We start from the raw sequence: 23083 nt of genomic DNA, 5'->3' as shown, positions 1-23083 counted from the left end.
GTGAGCATTGGGCCAGTTTCCTTTCACAGGCCCTAACCAGCAGTAGGGTACTATACTTTCTTTCAAAGAAGGGTGCCCTGTTGCCACAAATGGTGACAGCTGCATTTTCTCTCTGATTTAAGGAGGCTATTACCACTGACAACTGTTTTCACTCTAAGGTGGCCTTGCTCTTGCAGGGTGAGAATGTTGCTGCTGTCCCTGCTCTGCAATAGTGCTCTTTGAAGGGGCTGAATCAGAGGAGGCAGATACCAATTTAGAGTGCACAGGCATGCTAGTACTTCAAAAAGAAGTGAACACCTGTGTATACCAGAGGCATGAACAAGGATACAGGTGTGGGATAGAGGGGAGAAAGACTGGAGGTGATGGGAGAATAAAGGACCATAAGCCACACTGGTAAACAGCCTTTTCTCTCAACAGAAACAAGGTTGGTGACTGAGGTAATATATATTTTTTTTACTGGACCAGCTTCTGTTGGTGGAAGGTATAGGCTTTCGAGCTACACTGAGCTCTTTTTCAGGTCTGGGATCTTTCACCAGAAGACACTGGTCCAAGAAAAGACATCTCCTCACTTACCTTTTCTCTCTCATATCTTGGGACCAACACAACTGTAACAATGAAAGATACTGAATTTTCTGTCAGCAGTCACTTATATATAAACTAACATGCCTGTCTGAGTCAACAGAAGCAAGGACAGAAGGAAGTCAGTAAGCTCTAAAATAGCGCCAAGTCTTCCATACCTATTACTTCACATGGGAACATTCAAAAATACAGACCATTTTCTATATTATCACCAATTCTGAAGAACTCCAAGATTCATGAGAAGACAAAGGGAAGCAGTCAGCACAAGTCATTTTATTGAGGTTATTACTAAGAAAGACTTTAAACTACAGTATATAGTTTAATCTATTTTTGCATTTTGAAGCTTAACAAAAACAGAAGTCACATTCTCATCTTAAGAGTTTTGTCCCCAACTTCAGATCACCTTTGGCTTTGTTACCTGCATTTTTATTTAACTAAATGCATTTCCCCTATCCAAAATGTTACTTTTTACTTAAAGAAAATTTAAGTGTGGAATGAAGTCCAGATACAAATCTGTCAAATTGTAAAGAATGAAGTTAAAACTAAGTTCAATTGTATAGAAACTCAGGTCCTGGCCTATATAAAAATCCCACATGCCTTCTGCACAACCCCCATTTTCTCTATATTGGCTGTTGTGATTCAGGACAGACAATTTTTATTGAAGCTGGTGTTAGAGAGCTGCAGTAGCAGATACAGCACAGATGAATTGGTTTTGATCATCATTTAGTCTTTTGAAGGCATACAAAATAAAATGAGCTCAACTTTTAAAGAAGTTTTAAATCATACATAACACTTTTGGCCAAAGTGCTACATTGGTTATCAATGGTAGCCTTTGTAAATGACTACACAACCTTTGTACGATTACTATTTTCACAATGTGCAGTACTGGGACATGTCCTTAGGAAAAGGATGCAGAGGAATAAGGGGAGTGAGATGCTGCCTTACTCTCCTGCACAGGCTATCCCACAGTGAGAGTCACACTTCAGTGAGGAACAGCATCAGGGGGACTGCTACTCCCACTCCCAGGCAGGAAGATGGGGGAAGAAAGCAGAGTCTTGTTTCCACCCTTCAATATGCCAGCCAGTAGCAGATCATTGTGCTCCTTGGTGTGGAGGTAGACAGGACTTAGACAGCTGCAGTTCTTTCCCTGGACAGCTCCTGGGATTGAGCAACTATGCACTTACCTCAGGTCAGACTGTAATGTTACAATCTAAGTCCTTAAAATAATGATTCAGTTTTGCACTGTGTAATTGCACATCTGAATCACCATAGCAGAGGAAATGCACTTGTAGAAAGGTCCTGTTTTCAAAGTCTCTTAAGTTGTCTTGCTATTGTTACCATTATTTGTGTCAGTCTAGTTGAACTCCGGTTTATTGGTGCATATTATATAAAAACTATAGCTTTAAAAAAAGAGTCTTGTGGCTTATTCAGATACAGTTCACATTTTTCTCAAGCTGTAGAACAATTGCCTTCAAAACTGGATCCTCTGCCCAGTTGACTTTACTTCCAATAATGATGCCCTGTAATAAGACAGTTATCATTAAGTTAATGCCATAGAAAAACCAGTTTAAAAAAACCCCCCTAAAATGTTAAAGCACTATTTTAATTGTCACTTATTAAGAAGTTGCCCAAGTTGTTGCCTTTTTTTTTAAAGTTTGAATCAGTACATAAAGTACATGAACTGAAAAAAAATCTCTAGTTTTAGTAACTCCAAACACAGAAAATGTGTTGTTTTAACACCATGCATATGATTTTGGTGCTGAGAACAGGAAGTATTAATTTCAACCCAAAGGATATCTCCTCTCAAGAAATATTGAAGTGCTTACAAAAATGAAGGTTACTTACATGTAACTTGTACCTAGCTCAGTATATTCACACTTAGGGGTACTGCGCCACCTTGTGGTAGCAGGTTTCAGAGTGGTAGCCATGTTAGTCTGTATCAGCAAAAAGAACGAGGAGTACTTGTGGCACCTTACAAGACTAATCAATTAAGGTCGGCTATTATCTCCTGCTGATAATAGCCCACCTTAATTGATTAGTCTTGTTAGAGTTGGTATGGCAACACCCATTTTTTCATGTTCTCCATATATCTATATATCTATCTTCCTGCTGTATTTTCCACTGCATGCATCCAATGAAGTGGGTTTTAGCCCATGAAAGCTTATGCCCAAATAAATCTGTTAGTCTCTAAGGTGCCACAAGTACTCCTCGTGCCTTGTGGTAGAACCTTCCAGCAGTGTTAGCTAGAGAATTCTCATCCCATTCCCCCTCCCCCCTCCCCCCCCAGTGTCACTGATGTACTGAGGAGGCTATATAGGAGGCCGAGCTCCCTCCCCACCTCAGTTTCTTCCACCATAAAGCCAGAGGGACAGAACGAAACAAGGACTCCAACAGAGAGGTAAGCTGGGTGGGAAGGGTGAACATGCAGAGCCATCTTGAACTCTGGTTACAAGTAATAAATGGTTACTAACCTTTCTGTAACTGTTTTTCTTTGAGAGGTGTTCCACTGTAGGAGTTTGTGTGCTCCAGTGCACAGCTGGAGAGTTTTTACCCTTAGCAGTACCTGATGGGCAGGCCTGAGCACCCTCTGCTGTCTCACACACACTGCCCAGGCATAAAGGGCTGAGCTACCCCGACCCCCCTCAGTTCCTTCCTACCAGATCAGCTCCATTAGAGAGGGGACGGAGGGTGGGTTGTGGAATGGATATGTGCAACACAATTCAAAGAACAAATTACAGAAAGATTAGTAACAGTTTTTTCTTGTTTGAGTGATTGCCCATGATCATTCCACTGTAGGTGACTCAAAAGGAGTCCCATCTGGAGTTGGATTTAGAGTCTATTTGAACAGGGACGGGTGGACCACTCATCCAAATTTAGCATAGTCTCTAGGTTGCTGAGAGATTGCATAGTAAGAGGCAAACGTGATGTGTACTGACACAGAGATGCTTGGTATCCGAACTGAGGTAGATGACTCAGATGGAGGACATGGCACCAACGCCATCAGCAGATGGAACGAGGCTTAAAGCCCTTACAAATGTCACACCTGTCACTCACATGAGCCTCCCTCAAGCACTTACAACAGCTGAGGTGAGGGTCACTATTAGGCATTGCCTTATCACAAGAGTGTCAAGGCTTGAAACCCGGAGAGTACAGCATATCTTCAGTATCCAAACTAGGTGCTGGAACCACAGAAAACAAACAACTTTTAAAAAAAAACACCTAACCAACCCCCCACTCTAATCTACTTATACACAGGTACTATTTACAGATTTTGACTAAAGACTTGTAGAGGCAAGGATAGGGAGCTCCAACAACTGTCATGAGCAGTAGGAAGGAATTGAGGATGGTCAGTGACAGCTTGGCCCTTTATGCCTGCTCAGCATGCATGAGACAGCAGCAGGTGCTTGGGTCACCCTGACGGGTACTGCTAAGGGTAAAATCTCTCCAACAACTGTGCACTGGAGCGCATAAACACCTACAGTGGAATGGACATATGCAATCACTTGAAGAAGAACCTTCATTATTTCTTTGTCTGGCTCTGCACATTTCCATTTATAGGACAGACTAATAAAACCAGGCACAGAGAGTCCTAGCTGAAGAGAGGCTGAAGCACCACTTTGCCAAATCTGGCATCTGCCCTAAAAGCCAAGTGTGAACTGAAGTTGAGCTTGCAGCTTTGCAAATTTCAGCAACTGGCAAATAGCAGCAGGTACCGGAACTTTTGCCAGCATCTAGCATTCAGCAATACATTGTTTAATCCACCGAGAAAGTCTGGGAAGAAACTGAATCTCTCATGGGATTCTTGGCATAAGACAATCTAGAAGAAGATTTACAAAAACTTTTAGTCCTGTCCAGATAATAGGTGAGGGCTCTCCAGGCATCCAAAGTGTGTAGGACAGATTCCCCCTTATTCGAGTGTGTCGTTGGGGGGAAGACAACAAAGTAACGGTCTAATTGATATCGAAATCAGACACTACCTCAGGTAAAAATCTGGGATCAGGTCTGAGAACTACCTTGTCCTTATGAAAAGAAGTTAAAGGTAGATTAACCATAATGGCATAGATAAATGGTAGAGGTTCAAAGGGCGATTTTACCAGTATGGCCAACCTCAAATTGGGGTCCCAAGAAGGGGCAAGATCTCTAACAGAGGAATACACGTTTCATAAATCTTTTAACCCAACAATGAACAAATAATCTACCATCAGCTAGAGTGTAATACATAGAGATGGCTGTCAAATTAACTTTTAATGATGAGTTAGACAACCCCTGATTTTGTCCTAGGTAATTTGCCTTCATACATTGATGAAATAGGTTAGTCTGTTCCCAAATTAAAGGATAGATTGGTCTTAGTTGACTGTTTTTTGACTCTTGCATATCTTGTCAAAACTGGGGCTTGAGGCTTCGTGATGAGGATGCTGATGATGCAGTGGATTGTTTAGGTTTAGACCTTGGTTTGAAAGGCCTTTTTTCATATTGACTCTGAGTCTAGTGTCTATAGTTAAGGATGAGGAATGGTGCCATGCATGCCTCCTAATGGTCACAGCAGACACCAATGCGCTTGCAACAGAGCCTGAAACATCAAAGGCAGCTCAAATGGAAAGTTTAGCTACATTTTGACCCTCTACTAAGAGGGCATTAGCCAACCCTTTTCTGTCATCCAGCAGGTCAAATAAAAATAAAGTCATTTCCCACCCCCCACCCAATAATGGAATTGGTAATGGGCCATGGTTACTTGATAATTAATCACCCTAATACTGAGGGACAAGGAAGAACACTTTTCTCCCTAACGACTTTATCAGCTGGTATGGAGTGCTTCTGCTCAGTTCTTGCTCTATTGCTGACGTTACCAGGGAAGTGAATACAGGATTGGCATGAAAGTAAGAAAAACCTTCAGAAGGTACCTGGTACAGTTTATCTGGCTTTTTGGAGCTGGGCTGATGATGTAGCAGTGGACCAAATGGATCTGGCTGACTGTAGCAGTCCATCTATGATGGGTAGGGATATCCTACTCTTAGCTGTAGCACCACAGATATTGCATACCAGGCAGGAAGTCTCTTCCAAAGATACCACAGGTAGTTTCAAGATGGAAACCATGTTGTCCACCAGATTGTGGAACTGCATAACGTCCTCAACTGGAGAGGAGGCTGAAGCCACCCCCACATGTTTGTCAGGTGATGGATTTGGTTCATAATCCGTGTCCATCTGCTTCTGATAAGAGAGTGGAGTCTACCTCCTCCTACTCTTCTCCCTTGGACAAAACTTCAGGAATCACTGCCTGAATCATCAGTGTATCCAGAAGAGTCGGATCAAAGTATCTCTGGGCTTCTGGATCCTTCGCAGATGAGACATTACCTCTCCATGTGGAGAATAGCTGAAAAAATTCCTGAGGTGGCCCCCAGTACAGGCCCCAGGGCTGCCAGTCTCCCTAGCAACTAGGATGTGGGAATATGCCAGCCAGGGGAGGACCAAAGGCAGGTCCCAATCACACTGTCAGTCTCTGGATTCTTCTTCTAGCTCCCTCAATAAAAATCTGGGTCTGGATCTGAGATAGAATGAACCAGGGACAACAACAGATCCAGCAGGAGATATGGGGAATTGGCTGTTTGTGGAGAACCTCAGTGGTCTTTGGAAGAGGGAGAATGGGAGGATCTGTGAAATGGTCCTCCCACGCCTTCTAGTATCTTCTTCCTGATGGGGAATGTGGAAGAGGCTCTCAGAGTTGGGGAAATGGGCCTTCTCTTAGAACACAAGTCCCTTGCGTTCACACTTGGATCTAACCCTAACCCCTTAAATCCCAGCTTCTTCTGTTTCTTTAGTTCCACCGTAACATGGAATGAAAAAGAATCACTAACTGACTAAACTAACAACTCATACTAACTATTGAGAAAAGATGCTCCGGCGAGAACGAAGAGGTTCACATCAGACTGTGGCATGCAGTTGGAAGGAACTGAGGTGGGGAGAACGCTCTGCACCTATAAAGCCTTGCCCTCAGTACATCAGTGATGCTGACGGGAGGGTCAAGGAGCAAAAGAGTGCTCTAGCTCAGTGGTTCTCAACTTTTTTTCATTTGCGGACCCCTAAAACATTTCAAGTGGCAGTGCAGACCCCTTTGGAAATCTATTGTCTGTATATATAATTGAATTATGTTCAGTCAGTTTTCAGTCTAAGTGGACCCCTTCGACACAGTCTGCAAACCCCAGGTTAAGAACCATGGCTCTAGCGAACACTGCTAGTAGGTGCTACTGCAAGGCACCACAAGGTGGGAATATGCAGAGCCACTCAAAGAACAAGAGAAAACAGGTACTTATGGCAAAGGCTACGATTTTGTCAAGGCTACTGATTTTTTTTCAGTAAAAGTCAGGGACAGGTCACAGGCAATAAACAAATCACAGAAGCTGTGACCTGTCCCTGACTTTCACTAAAAACATCCCTGACAAAATGGGGAGGGAGGAGGCTGCAGCACCCTAATCCCCCTCTCCCCTTGCTGGCAACAACTGAGAGGGATCCCCCCACTGCCCTGCAGGACTGGCGCTGGGGGGAGGGGTCCCCCCACTGCCCTGCAGGGCTGGGAAGCTGCAGGGGGAGGGGCGGGGGCTGCCAGCACTGAGCTGCTCCGGGGTGCCCTCTGCCGCCGCCGGCTGGGAGCTGCGGGGCAGGGGACGGCCGCTCATGGCGGCTGGGGGGGGAGGGAGGTCCTGCCAGTGGCAGTGGCTGGGGAGCTGTGGGGCCACTGAACAGCTCTGGGGTCCCTCCGCCGCCGGCAGTGGCAGCAGCTGGGAGCTGCGGGGGTGCCCAGCTGCTTGTGGCAGCTGAGCCACTGCAGGGGGGACCCTGCCAGCGGTGCCAGCTGGGTAGCTCAGGGGATGCTGCTGCCAGTGTTGGCCAGTCAGTTGCGGCGGGTCCCATCACCCGCAGCTGCTGGGCAGTTGCGGGAGGGTCCCCTGCTGCCTGTGGAGTTTGGGCTGCTGCAGGGTCCCCCACTGCTGGCAGCAACTGGTCAGCTGTGGGGCCCCCACTATCACGGAGGTCACTGGAAGTCACAGATTCCATTACTTCCACAACCTCCATAACATAATCTTAGCCTTACTTATGGCCTGATCCAAAGCCTACTGAAGACAATGGCACTCTCTATCTTGACTTCAGTGGGTTCTAGATCAGTCCCTTAGAATGGAAGTACCTTCTCATACTTAACTATAGAGTTACTAATGTAATGCTAACATCCACACCAACCTCTGGTAAACATATGATCACTCAACACAGAAATGTATGGAGCTTCCTTTTAAATTTTTCCCAGTGCCACTCATTTTTACAGAAGGTGATGATACAGCCATCAGCCCCACTCCTCTTAATATCCAAAACCTTCAAAACATGCTCCTATCCCTTCTTCCACCCTAGGGTTTCAATCCCATGTTCATTCCCCAGTGGGATTTAATGGACATTCAACTAGAAGACCCATCATATCTTTTAAGTACCTTAAACAGTGTAACAAATGGATAAAAATCTGGTAAACATCATTTCAAAAATAGTTTAAGACAGTTTAAGATTCTCAGTATTTGAAGTACCAAAATCATGATATTTACATACAGGCTAGTTTGCAGTTATAAAAATTACAATTTTAAAAGAGTAAATTAATCAGACATTTTTAGAGATTCTATAAAGTATTTTTCTCAAGTAAATATCCATCACCAAAAAATAGCTGAATGCCTACAAAAGTTCATAAGTTGTGTTTGGTTGAGATACGATAGAAATGAGACTTACAAATCTGTCCTATTTTCAAAGCAACAGATTAAGTTACCTGGAAGATATTTTGAATTAACGTAGTCATCTGTGTTTCTTTTTGCAAGTTTCTACATATTCTCTTTAACATTTCACCTACTTCCATACCCTCTAGTTCCTCTTTTTGTTTTTTCTTCAGAGTGTGTATCTGTAGCAGTTTGTGTTCTCCAGCTTGCTTTAGTGCTATTCAATTCACAGAAAATGAAAGATTAGAACTAGACTGGATAAAATCCGAGCAAACATACCGCAAACAATTCCTGGACTTACAGACGATGTCCCATCTTACCTAATATATTTTGCTCTCTTTCTAATTTTTATGATTCTGTGAAGAGATTGTTCGAAGAAAAGTTTGGGTGCCCTGGATTTCTAAACACAGACATGCACTTTCCCTATGTCAAATTGACAGTAAAAGAACAAAGCTGATAGTTAAAACTACTGACAAAACAAACTATGCCATTCAAAAGGCTGGTACGATATTTCTAAAGGTCTGCATATAATATAGTAATTTAGTTTTGAAGAATGGTTTTAAAGAATCCAAATCCAATCCCTGGCCAAGTCATGTAGGCATGTTACAACCATTCCCTTCCCCCAAAATATTATTCTTTACGAAGAGATCTTTATGAATCAGACTTTTCCACCAAAACATTACACAAAGTTACAGTATGATAAAATGGTATGTGAAGAGGGATTGTAAGATAGGGGTTTGTTGTACTAAAGGACTCTAAATGAGGTTTAGTAGGAAACAGTGGAATGAGACTGCATTCTTTTGAAGTTCTCCAGTCTCTTTTTCTAAACCATAGTACCTGTCCTGTTTGCCTGCAGACATTCAACATACCAGCTCACTTTCATGTACACATCATACTTAATTTTTTAGAAAGTTTTACATCTAGACCAGAGCTTTACAGTAATACAAGATAATGTAGTTGTCAGCAGACACTTTTTAAAGCTTGTCACAAAAGTTTGAGCTTACAATCTGAAAGATACAGAAGGTAGCAAGACAATATATGCTTGCTAGCAAGTTATATACACTTACCGAATCTCCTTTTTTTAATCTCATTCAGTTTTTCTTCCAACTCACGTGCTTGCTGTGTTAAAGAAAAAGGGTTTGACATATTGATATTAATATATTGTCAATCTGTAGTACTGTTTAATAGGTACTAATCCTATACACAAAATAAATTAAATAGAACAATATGAGGTAAAGTGCAGTTCTGTGTAAAAAGGGACTTTACTGAGCAGACTTTCTCTTTATATATTCAGTCACCTGTTTATTTTAAAAATGACTTTTTCACTAAAATAATTTTATTACTGTCAATGAGAACTATGGTTTTTTGGTTTGTGTATCATTAAGTTCCAAATGCAAGACCACTTGTGCATTCCCTCTGTTTTCAAATTCTGCTCTTCATTACACATGTACAAGATCACTTAGGACAACAGACCTGTACAGTTGTAACTGAGGGCACAATTTGGCTTGCAGAATATTTGTTGAAGGTGATGATACCTGAACCAGGAAAAATCCAGCTTGACTTTCGGATCTTAAGATCAGTTTTGCATTTGACTTACTACTACACCATACTCGGATTAAAATAAATAGCACTATACAAAGTCAGTAAGGCACATGGACTAAAAACCCGTGGACAGATCTCAAAAATGTAATTCTTGAGGATTCTCCATTAATGAGTGTTTTCTAGTGAGGGTCTGGAGGGTTCTTGGCCCAATGCTCTTCAATATTTGATTAATATTTGCAGATGACACAAAGATTGGTGGAGTGGTGAATAATGTAAAAAACAAACAGATTATTTACTCCGAGCAATCTGGATCACTTGGTAAATTGGATGCAGTCAAATGATATGCACTTTAATACAGCCAGTTGCAAAGTTATATATCTAGGTATGCTGGTCACACTTACAGGACAAGGAATTATCCTGGAAAGCAGCAATTATGAAAAAGAATAAGGGGACATGGTAGAAAGCCAGCTGAACCCCCTATGTAAAGCTGTAGCTAGAAGAGCTAGCCTGATTCTTGGATGTATAAACATGGAAATCTCAAGTAAAAGTAGGCATGCAATACTAGCTCTATAAAAAGGCACCGACGAAGCAACTACTGGAATACTGCGTTCAGCTTTGGTGTCCAAACACTGAGAAAGATGTTTTAAAATTTGAGGTTTCAGAAAAGAGCTCCATGAATGACCTGTCTGGAAAACTTGCAGTCTTTAAATAATGACTGAATGTCTTTCTAAATGATATGCTCTAGTTCAACAACAAATTATTGGGACTATAGCAGGAATTATTGGGTGAAATTCTATGATCTGTATTATGCAGGTTAGACTAGATAGATCAGTTATCCATTCTGGTCTTAAAGTCTGTGAATCCACGACTAGCAGTCTTTTTAATTGTAGACTAAATTTGATATAGACTAGATCAAAACTGTAAATGTGGAACACACAATGCCTTGCAAAATAAAAACAACTTCCCTTTCTAGAGTAGATTTAAATGCATCATGTTTCAGGCTCCTCACAGCAGTTATATGCCTCTGGCTAATGTCCCTTCCGCTCTATAGCTGTCAATTAAATTGCTATAGATTAATTTCCAGCAGATAGACAGTCCCAAACATAAATCTACAGCATCTATTATCCCAATCATAATAGGTTCAATATCAACATAAACCTCAAACCTAAGATGTCAACAGTATAGACAAATTAGCGTTTTCTCCTAAAAGAAATCAGACCACCTTTCAGAACTACATTTAAAAAATAGAAAGAAAAAAAAAAAATTATTTTGGCAACCCACTAAAGTCTGAAAATGATTTAATAATTAGTAATACCAAGGATACTTGCCTGCTGAGATTCAAGTATTGCAGTACTAAGCATTATGATGTGTTTTATAGTTTCCAAGATCAACCTAACGATGGAACAAATAATTAAATTACCAAACCATAAATTAACACTATGAACATTTTAACCATAATGATTTGGATTAGGGAAAGACTGTTCCTTTAGCATCATTAAAAGCATAATGTGCTTTTAGCACTTGAAAAAGTATACATTTATTCCCTAGGTATATTATGCTAAATACAGTTCAAGAAATCAATTAAATATTCTCTATGCACCCTCATCAGATCATCGGGATTTAATTTTCAACAGTTCTAGCACTGAGCGAAAGGTACACAACTTGCTAGGCATCAAGGTGATAGTAGCAGCATCATGCAAAAGAAAATCTAGGTTAAAAAGTAAACTAGAACTTTTGCCTTCAGGCTAGCGGTAAAGGCATTATGGAGGTGGAGCATTTTTAATTCCTAGAATGGGAAGGAAGGGTGTCCAAGCCAATTGCTCAGACAGCGTCCCTTAGTACCACTTTCTAGCTACCCAGTGGAACTGTGCTACAAACAGAAAGGGAAAAGCGTATTAAAAGTGACTGAGGTAGTTTGACAATCTCTCTACTCTGGAGTGTCAGGCCCACCTCCCCACCCACCCACTGCACACAAAAAAACACCTTACTTTGAGTCAGCATCAGTGTGTCTCAGTTTGGTTCTGAGGGCATCTATAAGCTGGATCCTACACATGGTAGGGAAAGAGGAAAAATTCTGGTCGATGAGAAAGCCAAAGGAAAAAAACCCAAAACCTTAGATAAAGCTGAAAGAAAAGCTGAGTTTGAGCATCTGTTTCTCCTCATGTATTTGGTGCATATGTAAAATACATGATGATACCCAAAATGTATTATCTGAGGATTCTCTTATAAATGGTCATAAAACAAACAAACAAACAAAAAAACCCACCTTAATATGCTCCCTCCAGGTTCTGTGTGTGTTAAAGTGAGAATGTCCCCCAACCACTCTAATTCTTTCAGTTACTTCAGTAATCCTCCTTAATCCAAGACTATGAATGTGTGTGTGGAGGGAGGAAGAGGAGGAGAGAAGGTGTGCAGGGACATGGATCTCTATGGGGAAATCAAACACCAATGCAGGAGAGCCACCACTTTCCATACATGCTGCATTTTTATATAAAAATAATAATCTGTCCCTATGTTCCAATGAAGTTGTTGTTAATTATTAACAGTTAATTATTTGTATTACGATAGCACCTAGGGAGGGGAGCTTAACAGATCAAGATTCCATTGTGCTAGGCCCTGAATGTAGAATAATGGTCTCTAACCCAGAAGAGTTTGCAGTCTAAATAGACCAGACAGACAAAGACTTTGGGGGAAGGATCTAACATATAAGCAGAGTGAACAATTTGATGGTCTGTGTGATGGCATGGAGGTCACCCCCTTTCAGTCAGGCATGGTACCACAGGTCAACCCTTCCCCACTTCCCTTGGCTATAAACAAGAGTGCCCGTCTATCCCCTTTTAAGAGTCTCATTTATTGATAGCCATAAGCACAGGTAGATATACCCAGGGACATTCATCGCCTTAGGTTAAGCCCAACTAACAGTTTCTGTCTCCTTCCTTCTGGAGACTCTTCTTTCCTGTGCCTGAAAACCATGTGTGGGCCAGGAATGCTTCCTGATTCCTTTGCGAGTTACCCCTTTTCAGTACTTCTGTAAGCAGGAATCCCTAGCTCTCTTCTTTGGAACTGGGCTGTATTAGTTAGTTCCACACTTTCTCCTTAGCCAGGAGTCTCCCCAGCTCTCCTCCCTGGAGCTGGGTTCTGTTAGGAAGAACTAGACAATCTGACTAAGCAGAAGCCCTCAGCTCTCCTCTCTGGAGCGGAATTGTGGATTAGCCAGCTGTGGGACATTGGGAAGCACTGCAGTATTTAAGATCTGAAGAAAGCTGTCATTTTGTGCTTAAGGAGTTTCTGAAGCCACTGAGATCTCACTGGAGATGTGATAGAAGAGTAGACAGGGGAGGGGAGGGGAAGACATCTCTAGTGGAAATTAGGCATGGTTTGCACTAGAAAACTATGCTAGTCAGGAGTTTGAAAAATTCACACCCCTGAGTGGTGTAGTTAAGCTGACATAAATCCTCACGTAGACCGTGCTAGGTCAATGGAAGAATTGCTACAGCTGTGCCGCTATAGCATTCTGTGTGTAGACAAGCCCTTAGACTAAGACAACATTTTTGCAAGTGTTGCCACTTTCCTCAGTCCTCCCAAAAAAGATTTTTCTCTCTCTCTCTCATAAATTTTAGTCAAATCTAGTTTCTTTCTCACAAATTAATAAAGACTGTCATTTAAATCCATAGTAGGAAACCAAAAACAAATGCCTTTTTATTCAGTTCTGACCTTTCAACTGTATACCTAAAAAGCTGATAATGGGGGGAGGGGGGGGAAGAAGAGAGAGAGAGAGATTTGGATTTATTATTTTATTTTGTGAACCTGTACTCCAGAACTGGTACCATATTTTATTCCTGTTAATTTCATTGATCTATTGTATTATGAGCTTCCTAATAAATAGCTTAAAGAAGATCAACTCCTAGATACCCAAGCTGGAAAAAGCAAGCTTTATTTTCTTAATTCCTGCTTCCTGTTTCTCTCATTGTATTTACTGAGCAAGAAATTCAGAGATTACTTCTTCAACTGAAGTGTTAAAAATGTACAGTTTATGGGCCTATGCCTGCAAAGACTTATGCATGTAAGTAACTTCTCATGTTAACAATCCTATTAGCTTTAGTAAGACTATTTGAATATAGATGAGAAAATGCATCTTTTCAGGATCGGGGCCCTTCCATGACTTAGGTTTGGAGTATTATTTGTTTTATCCTTTTCATTTCCTTTTATAAGGTATATTTGTCTACATTCTTTTTGGCCACCCATGGCAGAGGCACATTGGTGGTTCATTATGCTATGTGAGCAGCTCTTGTCAAGCCTGACATACTCACTACACGTAACACACTGTTGTCAAGATATATACCCGCAAGATGACATCTAAGATATCATTGGAAAACTAATAACTCACTGATCATTAATGTTCTTGCATGATGTATGTATGGGGGTGTGTACAAAGTTATGGATATGTGCTAGAATTATGTTCTTAAAAGGTATTTGGCAAGCATCAGGTCATCAGGCAGAGACAATTAAGTTATATTTTCATAAAAGGTAAACAAAGCCATCAGCTAGTGAGTGGAGACAGCCTCTTGCAGGAGAATGAACCTCAAATGATAAGCAATTGAATCCACTGACTGCATACAATATTACGGTATTATACAAGTATATCAAGTAAAGTCTTTTATGAAAGCTAACAACACTTGTGATTAATACATACATTTCACAAAGATATTAACACTATATGAGGAATTATGGATACTTAATGATATTATACTTCAAAGCCTGTGACCAAACACAGGGAGAAACAGGTTTTCCCCCAGACAGGAAGGAAAGGAACTATCTACCTGTCTCCAGTGAAATTAAGCAAGGTATGGCCAAAAACAATGGAAGCCCTATTTACATATCAGCAAGGGAATGGGAAGTTCACAAGAAAGGAAGAATAGCATACAGTCATCTGAGTCTGGGGAAAAAAATGAGTTTGGGTAGATATAAGGAGAGAGAAGACAGCATCCATCGCTGGACAGACAAGGGGTCAGAGTTCTTGCAGCCAAGGTAACTGAAGTCTCTGGGAACTGAATATACTTTATATACTCATTCATTAGCCCATTTGTTTATAAGTCGACCCCCCAAAATGGATAGGTAAAAATAGCAAAAACTGTATGACCCTTTTATAAGTCGACCCTATATTTCAGGGGTTGGAAAACTTTGGCTCCCGGCCTGTCAGGGTAAGCCGCTGGCGGGGTCGGGACGTTTTGTGTACTTGGAGCATCTGCAGGCATTGGCTGGGAATGGCAAACCGCGGCCACAGGGAGCTGAGGGGCACCATGCCTGCAGACGCTCCAGGTAAACAAAACTACAATGTATTAGATCAGGGATCGGCAACCTTTGGCACGCGGCCCACCAGGGTAAGCAGGTTTGGCCAATCGCGGCTCCCACTGGCCACGGTTCGCCGCTCCAGGCCAATGGGGGCGGCGGGAAGCGGCGTGGGCCAAGGGATGTGCTGGCCAGCGCTTCCTGCCACTCCCATTTTTGGTGTAGACCCGTTTATAAGCCGAATCCCGCTCTTTGATGAGTCACTTTTTTACCAAAAATATTCAGCTTATGAACAAGTATATATGGTAAGTGAAAAACCTGCTGAGGCAAAGATCTTTCACCTAGGAAGACAAGGGAAACCAGCACCTTGTACTTCTGTGGAATGTCCTGACTGAAAGACTGCCATGGCTAGAAAGAAAAAGATTGGTAAGAAATTTACCTTGAACCAAGGCTGGTGGAGACCAGGGTGGGGCTGTTGTGTTGTAGGTCAGCTGGTGGGGTCAGAATGTTGAACCGACATTGTATACTTGTTTGCTGACTGTTGGTGTCTGGGCTGTGAGCCACAGCAGCAGAGCGTTTAAGGTACCCCAGAGTTATAGGGCAGGTACTGACAACCTCACTAGTGTGGATTGCACCCCAAAACGTGACACCACCATTCTAACATTTCTGATGTTATTTGCAACTCTAACTTCTTGGTTCAACATTAATAAAGTCTTATGTAGTTCCATTACTATTTAAACAAAATTTCAGAATAAAACTTTAAGAAGAGCTTTACCTTTGTAACGCCAGTGTTTTGTTTTGAAAGGAGACTTTCACTTGTTCCATTTCTCTTTCCAGATCTTCTGTGGCACTAAAAACAAATGCAATAGCAGAAGACTTTAGAATTCTACAGACAAACAAAACCACACACTTTAAATAAAACATGGTTACACTGTCTTTTTTTGGAGTTAGACACTTTTCCAATATATTATTGATGAATTTCCCCTTTAAAAAGCAGAGGATGACTGATTATGGTACCATTGTACCACTGGTATCACAGCGCATGTGTTTTGCTGTGCTTTGATACCAACTTGGTTTCCAGTGCTATGGCAGAAAGAATATTTGTAAAATAATTTGGAGGAACAAAAGTTAAAGAGAACCACTAAGACCCACCAACTCACAGATTCAGGGCCCCCCCATCCCCCAACTAACCATAGGGGGAGCAGGTAGCAACCCTTTCTTGTCTAAACTCTCTATTATGAAGTATTCTTGTGACCTTTTCTTTAAGAACCATCATCACCTCCATTGTCTGCAGCAGACCTTTAATACTCAGCAGGGAGAAATCCTCTAGTCTATAGAAGTGCCTTTTCTTTGTCCCATGAAATTCCTTTCAGATTTAACTGCTTTGTAAAGTGTAATTGAGCTCCTCAGGAAGATGTTGGTAGCCTGCAAACCCAATGAACATTCTAAAGAGCCCAGTCCTGCCACCACCAAAGCGGCAACAACAGCCTATCCACTAGGAATACTTCGGAGAAGCTACAGCAGAGCAGGGAGAGAGAGAGAAGAAAGAGGCTCTCCCCAATACTCTCCTGACCCCAGCATCTGGTCAAAGCTCCTCACCCCTACTCTGGAGGCACCAGATGGAACAGAGCTCCCTCAGCTCCTAAGGTGGCAAATAGAGTGAGTCAGACCAAGCTCCCCTCAGCCCCCCCCCCCACCCCCCGGATTCAGCACATGGTGAATCCACTATCAGAATTAGTCTTGTAGCCCAAGTTGTAGAAGTTGGTGCTGCCGTATTGAAAGCTGAGGGTTCAAATCCTCATGATGAGACAGATAATGATGAGAGATAATAGTTTTATTGAAGAAATTACACATGAAACAAACCCAAATCCCTAAATTAAAAGAATATTATTTAGCCTACAAAAATCAAGCACTTGAAATTTAAGAAGTGCCAGATTTATAATTGTCCATGCAACCTTAATTCAACTACATTGAGTATATGCATTATGATCTTTAATTACACGATCACAATCTGTTTTTTCCAATAGGACCTCTGTCTCATTCCATGCACAAATTGGATGCACAAAAGGGCTGAATTAAGATTGCATGAGCAATCATGAATCTGGCAATTCCTAACTTTAAGTGTCCAATTTTACAACCTAGATAATATTATTGACTTTTTCCTATGTAAGGATATTTACATTGCAGAACTAACTAGCATCACCACATGACCGTGTTAACTTTTTTCCTCTAGGCCATAATACTAGACACTCCTGCTGTGCCTCAGTAATGCAAAACAGCACTCAGAACTAGTGCCAAAAACTTTGATCATGGTTCTCCTCTGATTATGGTTGCTTAAAAAATATCTAACAGAACAAAAATCGTACTATGAACAGATTTGGGGATGGAGAAAAATCAGGAAGGGGAATGCCTTCACTTTTCTATTCATAATCAGCATTTTAAAGACCAGAAAGAAAAGTAAGAACACATTATTTAGAGAATTCTGTATCTCCCACCGTTTGAATCGTTAGGAATATTTGTTTGAAAACAGCATCTGTATTTGAGTTTCTGCTTCTGATGCTTATTTATCTGAACTCTTTAAGAAATATTAGAAATATGCTGATCACTACATCCAGTTACAAGAGTACATTCCCTTTTTTAAAGCATCTTTATTATAAAAGCATAATTAAAGAGGAACCAGTAACCTGAAAGTCAAATGTAGTTTTGGACCCTAAATGCAACTTGCTATCTGAATGCCTAACATAGGTAAAATACTTTAAGAGATGTACGTAAGATTATATTCTCATTTAAAAGTGGAATTTAGTTTAGCACTTGGATATTTGTAGCTAAATCCCAGCCAACACTCTGAAGACTATGGGTATGAGAGAGCAGAGTCCACATCATATGAAAAAATATTTGAGGGGTGGAATAAAATTTCTCTGCTTACCCTTGCACACTCCACAAGTGAAATTAAAGCTCTGATAATTAATCTAACATTCTTATTAAAAGGAGAGCAGTAAGAATAGAACCTATGACAGCTTTCCCCTTACCCCTATTTTAAAAGTTAAAAATAGTTATCAGAAGACATACGCCTCAATTAGCTTTTCTTCTATGGCTTGGTCTGGAATGCTTTCTTCACCTGCAAGTCAATAGTATTTTTAAGTTAACAAGATTGAAAAAAAAAAATCTGTTTACACAGAATATGTGAGATGTCAGTTGAACAGATTTCTGAAAGCCTTTATTATAGTTTTAACTTTGTGATGATATTGAAAAGGGTCTAATTTGAAATTCCAAAAGCACACCATTGTCACAGGATTATAACTTTGCAAACAAAGAGGTTGTCTGTTCAGTGCAAGAACAAGGTATTCAATAAAAATCTGAACAAGCATCTTGTTTGTAAAATAAAAAAAAACTTTAAAATGTTTACATTTATTATTGGTTTCTCATCTTTTAATACTTTACTGCAATATCAGTCAAATTAAGATAGAGCATGCAGGTACATTATTTTCTGTTATGACAACATGTACGTTTACTTGCATTGGATAGAGACAGCGAAGAATGACAGAGGAAAAAAAGGTTTAAAGATGAATGAAGCCAGGAAAGTGATACAAAACAGAAAGTGGTGGAAGACTTCATTTGGCTTCATTGTTGCTGTGGAGCTAATGGACAGGAATCAAAGAAAGAAAGACAAAGAGACTTACCTGCATGAACTGTTGTATTATATTCCATAAATTGCTGTTTTATTTGTTCTCTTAGTCTATAAGAGGAAAGAAGAAAATTAAAATAAGAAGTATTTTATCATTTTATTTATTTGATTTAAAACAATAAAAAGACACCTATTCTAAAGCTCTAGACGCCCCCAAACATCATAAATACAACAAATAAAATCCCAGACACTTCAAAAGGAAGTCAGACATCTAAAGAAACTCCTTTCCAACCATTTGTTATTGTGGGAAGTATACACTCAGCCCTCTCCAAAAACACTATCAAGAGAGTATTTTGCAGCATACCCAGCAAAATATTTGCAAGTTTGGGGGCGGGGTTGTTTGTTTTTTAACAGAATCTGTTATTCTAAAGGCATCCCCAAACCAATAGTGAATTACAATAGCATAGTCACTGTGATAACAATGACCTCAATGGACTCAGGTGACATCTTCACTGAAGGGAAAAAAGGTGTATTTTCCATCAAGATACATATCTTGATGTAAAATCCTAGTGGAGAATTAACCCAGGTAATTCTGATTTTGATGTAGGTAAGCATGTCAATTCTATATCCCTCAACTACTTATGTTAAGGTTTACTTCAACTACTTATGTTAAGGTAAGAACTACACTGCCTTGCCTCCCCTAGGATCTCTCAGTGTAAAAACATATTTTTGTGTGCAGTGCAGATGTAAGCGGGGGAATAGGCCCACTATTGTGGGGAACTTTCCTGGCTTATACACTACCCCAGTGAAATGGGCTAGCGAAAGGATCGGAGTCCTCACTCCCACTTCCTTTACCCAGAGGCCTGCCTGACCTCCAGGGCTCCCCTTCCACTCTCCTGTGTGGCAGAGTCCTCATAACGCCAACAAGGCTGGGCCCAGGATTCCTGGGGGACTCAACCCCCAACCTTGTTGTGCTCACTTAGGGCAGGGGCTAGGTGTCCTCACTTAGGGCAGGGGCTAGGTGTCCTGACAACTCTCTCTGCACTGGACACTTCCCTGACCCACTGATCATTACATACAGTTCAAAGCAAATATAATTTATTAAACAGCAATCAATTTAAAAAAATAAGGAAAAAATGGGAAAGGTTAAAGGAAAACACATAACCCTGCTCTGTGGCACAGGGACATCACAACAGCATCTCTGGAATGTAAGGGAAGTTCAAAGTCTGTTCCTCACATGTCCCAGGCCTCCTTCTCAGGCCCTGGCTGTGCTGCAGGGATGCTGGGGGTTGGACACTTGCTCTGATGGTGGCCACAAACTCTCAGCGATCAATCCAGCAGGGGTCGATTTATCGTGTCTAGTGAAGTCACGATAAATCGACCGCCGAGCGCTCTCCTGTTGACTGCACTAGAGCGAAAGCAGAGTTGAGGGGGGAGCAGCAGCAGTCGACCTACCGCAGTGAAGACACTGCAGTAAGTAGCTCTAAGTACATCAACTTCAGCTACGCTATTTTCATAACTGAAGTTGTGTAACTTAGACCGACTTAGCTTCCCTCCCCCCCCCCCCCCCATTTCCCCTGGGGACTGTCAGTCTCAGGGTTCTCATTTCCTATCGACCCTTCGCCTTCCTTTAGGTAGTGGGAACTAGCCAACCAAAAAAAACCCCACTGAGTTTTAGTAAGGGAACAACAGTCCTCTTACACAGACATAAACTCAGCTACACAGACCTTCATATGACAATGTCATGGTGAAGTTTTACTGAGCATAGAAATGAAGGGCTCCAGGCTTGTCCCTTTACTCTTTCGGAAGGGAACCCCAGACTGATATTGCATCAGCAAAGCCACCAGAAATGGTTACTTTCTCCTACTGGTGCATCAGCAACCCTGAGGGGTTCAGATCTGGGCGGGCTGCATGCCTAGGTCAGGTGGGCCCATGGATCAGGGCTAGGCACACGTCAGCTCCCCTCCCGTACACGCCAAGGCCCGGGCCGGAGAGTGCCAGGGCAGTGGCCGTGGGGCTCCAGGAGCCGGGTGTCACAGAGAAAGGGCAGGGCTGAGCCTGGCCCAGGGGTCATTTCAATCCAATCCCCACTCAGCCCGCTGCCGGTCTGGGGTCCTGGCCCTGCCCACATAGAGTGGGTACCTACCTTCTCCCTGGTTTTAGCCCATTCTCTTCCTCTCTCTCTGCACTGAGCTGAGGGTGAGAGTGCACCGAGCACAGGGCTGGGGGTGAAGGAGCAGGCTGGGGGTTGAGGTGCAGGGTCTGGCCAGGAGTTAGGATGCAGGAGGGGCCTCTGGGTTGGGGCAGGAGGTTTGGGTGTGGAGCGCTTACCTGGGCAGCTCCTATTTGGTGTGAGGGGTGCAGGTAGGAATGTGGGGGGGGGGGTGCAGGAGCTTCCGTTTGGTGCTCAGGGTGGGGCTGGGGTCGTGGGGGGTGCAGGGAGCAGGGCAGGGGACTGGGTGTGTGTGAGGGGGGGTGCAGGGGTCCCTGGGTCCGGCTCTGAGCTACCGGCCCGGCGGAGGGGGCCGCAGGCCGCGCCTGGCGGGGAGACCCGCGGGTTCGGCCGATGCTCCGGGGGCGGTGGAGAGACTCCCGCGGCCGCAGCACTGACCGGAGCAGGGTCACCAGGTCCAGCTTCTCGCCAGCCGCAGCTCCCAGCCCCGAGGCTGCCCCGGCCTCCACGGATCCACCGGCGGCAGCGCTGTGAGCCGCCAGCTTCCCCAGGGCTTTGGACGCGTCCTTCACTCGCTGCAGCGGCTCCATCCGGGCGGCAGCAACAACGCCCGACAGCAGCTCAACTGCCGCCGGGTTGCGCCTTCAAACCGCCCGCCGCCGCCCTGCACGTCACCAGCGCCATCGATGAGCGCGGCCGGCGGCTACTCCTGACTGGATACCAGAAATCCTCACGGTCGCTTCCCGGGCTCGTAATTCGGCATTCTCCTCTCAGGCCTGATGAGAGGATGGTCCCCGCGGGAAGGGGCGAGAGAGGCAGCAAGGTGGTTGGGGGGAACGTGGCTTCAGCAGACCCAGCCTGGCGGCGGGAGGGTTCACGGCTCCAGCAGACACAGCAGAAGGAAGGTTGCTCCCTAGCATGGAGTTGGTGGACAAGGCCGCTCTCTGGGGGTAGGTGGTCCCCCGGCTCCCGGGGCAGGATGGGGCACTATTGTGCTCTGGCCCCGCACCACACCATGGCTAATCTGAACAAGGCATTGCATATTTTACCCGCCAGCATTTTTGCCCTCACACTAAACTCCAGCCAGGCACAGAGCTGCTGTGTGACTTGGCCCGCCCACGTCCTTTTCTTTATCAACTTTCATACCCAGCTCATTTCACAATTCAGCCCTGTCCTGACATTTTACTGCACTAGCCAAGCGGATTCTATCTTAAATACTCCTTTGCCTTCACTTTCCAAGCACAGAGGTGTAGCAATGTTTCACACTTGTTCCTGATTTTTAAGTGCATTTGCAATATTACAACTAAGTGAAGTGATTTTGAACAGGCCCACTGACAGAAATTCCAGGCCCCAGGGCCAAACAGTCAGTGGGCCCCCAAAAGCCATGTGGATGCGGTCCATCTGACATTTGGGCGGTGCTGCGCCTGTGCTAGCTGGTGCCCAGTGGGCTGCCGGCTGTGCTCTTCCGGCACAGCCAGGGCTTCCACATCCCTGCCCCTAAGATTGCCAACTGTCTAATCATGCAAACCCAAAGACTCGTGCCCCACCCCCTGCCCAGCCCCTTCTTTAAGACCATGCCCCTGCTCAGTCCACACACTCCCCCTCCATCTCTTCCCCACCCTCACTCACTTTCACCAGGCTGGGGCCAGGGGTTGGGATAGAAGCTCTGGGAGGGAGTTTGGGTGAGGAATGCAGGCTCAAGGCTGGGGTTAGCGCTTACCTGGGGTGGTTCTTGAAACTGACCGGCCCACCCCTCTGGCAGCAGCTCCTAAGCGGGGAGCCCAGAAGGGTCTCTGCACACCACTGCTCTGCTGGCAGCTGTGGCTGGGGGCCCCTTTTATCAGGCCTGCTTTTGAAAATACCATGCACGCAATCCCTTTTCTTGAAGGCTTGTGCAAGACCAGCCTGAGGTCTAAGAGTGATGCGCTTACATATACAGATTTTTAAGGAAGCAATACATGTAAGTAATTCTCCCCCTGGCTGCTTTATAAGATCTCATTGAACAGATTTTTATTAAATGTGTTCCACATTTAATTTACATATAAAAATAATTTGAATATTGCCACCTCATAAAGTCCAATTTTGTGACACTGACAGACCAGCCAACCTGTATCAAGACAGATCACTTCTATG

The 23083-nt window shown here is 43.2% G+C and overlaps 1 protein-coding gene across 1 annotated transcript; it reads right to left on the bottom strand.

The window, feature by feature from the left end:
* Nucleotides 1-1400: 1400 nt before the first annotated feature.
* On the bottom strand, nt 1401-21607 carry CENPH (centromere protein H). The gene is made up of 9 exons (XM_024197869.3): nt 21389-21607; nt 18833-18888; nt 18222-18270; nt 15928-16002; nt 11852-11908; nt 11192-11255; nt 9389-9440; nt 8375-8538; nt 1401-2099 (listed from the first exon to the last, which is right to left on the bottom strand). The coding sequence occupies exons 1-9, from the start codon at nt 21538-21540 to the stop codon at nt 2007-2009; spliced, it is 762 nt and encodes a 253-aa protein (XP_024053637.2). The 5' UTR covers nt 21541-21607; the 3' UTR covers nt 1401-2006.
* Nucleotides 21608-23083: the final 1476 nt, after the last annotated feature.

The sequence above is a fragment of the Terrapene carolina genome, unplaced genomic scaffold, assembly GCF_002925995.2.
Source record: "Terrapene carolina triunguis isolate 2854851 unplaced genomic scaffold, T_m_triunguis-2.0 Scaffold69, whole genome shotgun sequence".
Classification (NCBI taxonomy): domain Eukaryota; kingdom Metazoa; phylum Chordata; order Testudines; family Emydidae; genus Terrapene; species Terrapene triunguis.
This window is presented reverse-complemented; position numbering and strand designations above follow the sequence as displayed.

Bases quoted from the DNA above. Each gene is read 5' to 3' on its own strand.
- CENPH (XM_024197869.3), bottom strand. From the start codon at position 21,540: ATGGAGCCGCTGCAGCGAGTGAAGGACGCGTCCAAAGCCCTGGGGAAG. The intron at 18,889-21,388 runs GTCAGTGCTGCG...TTCCTCTTATAG, and splicing joins GACCTGGTGACCCTGCTCCG to ACTAAGAGAACAAATAAAAC. The intron at 18,271-18,832 runs GTAAGTCTCTTT...ATTGACTTGCAG, and splicing joins TAATACAACAGTTCATGCAG to GTGAAGAAAGCATTCCAGAC.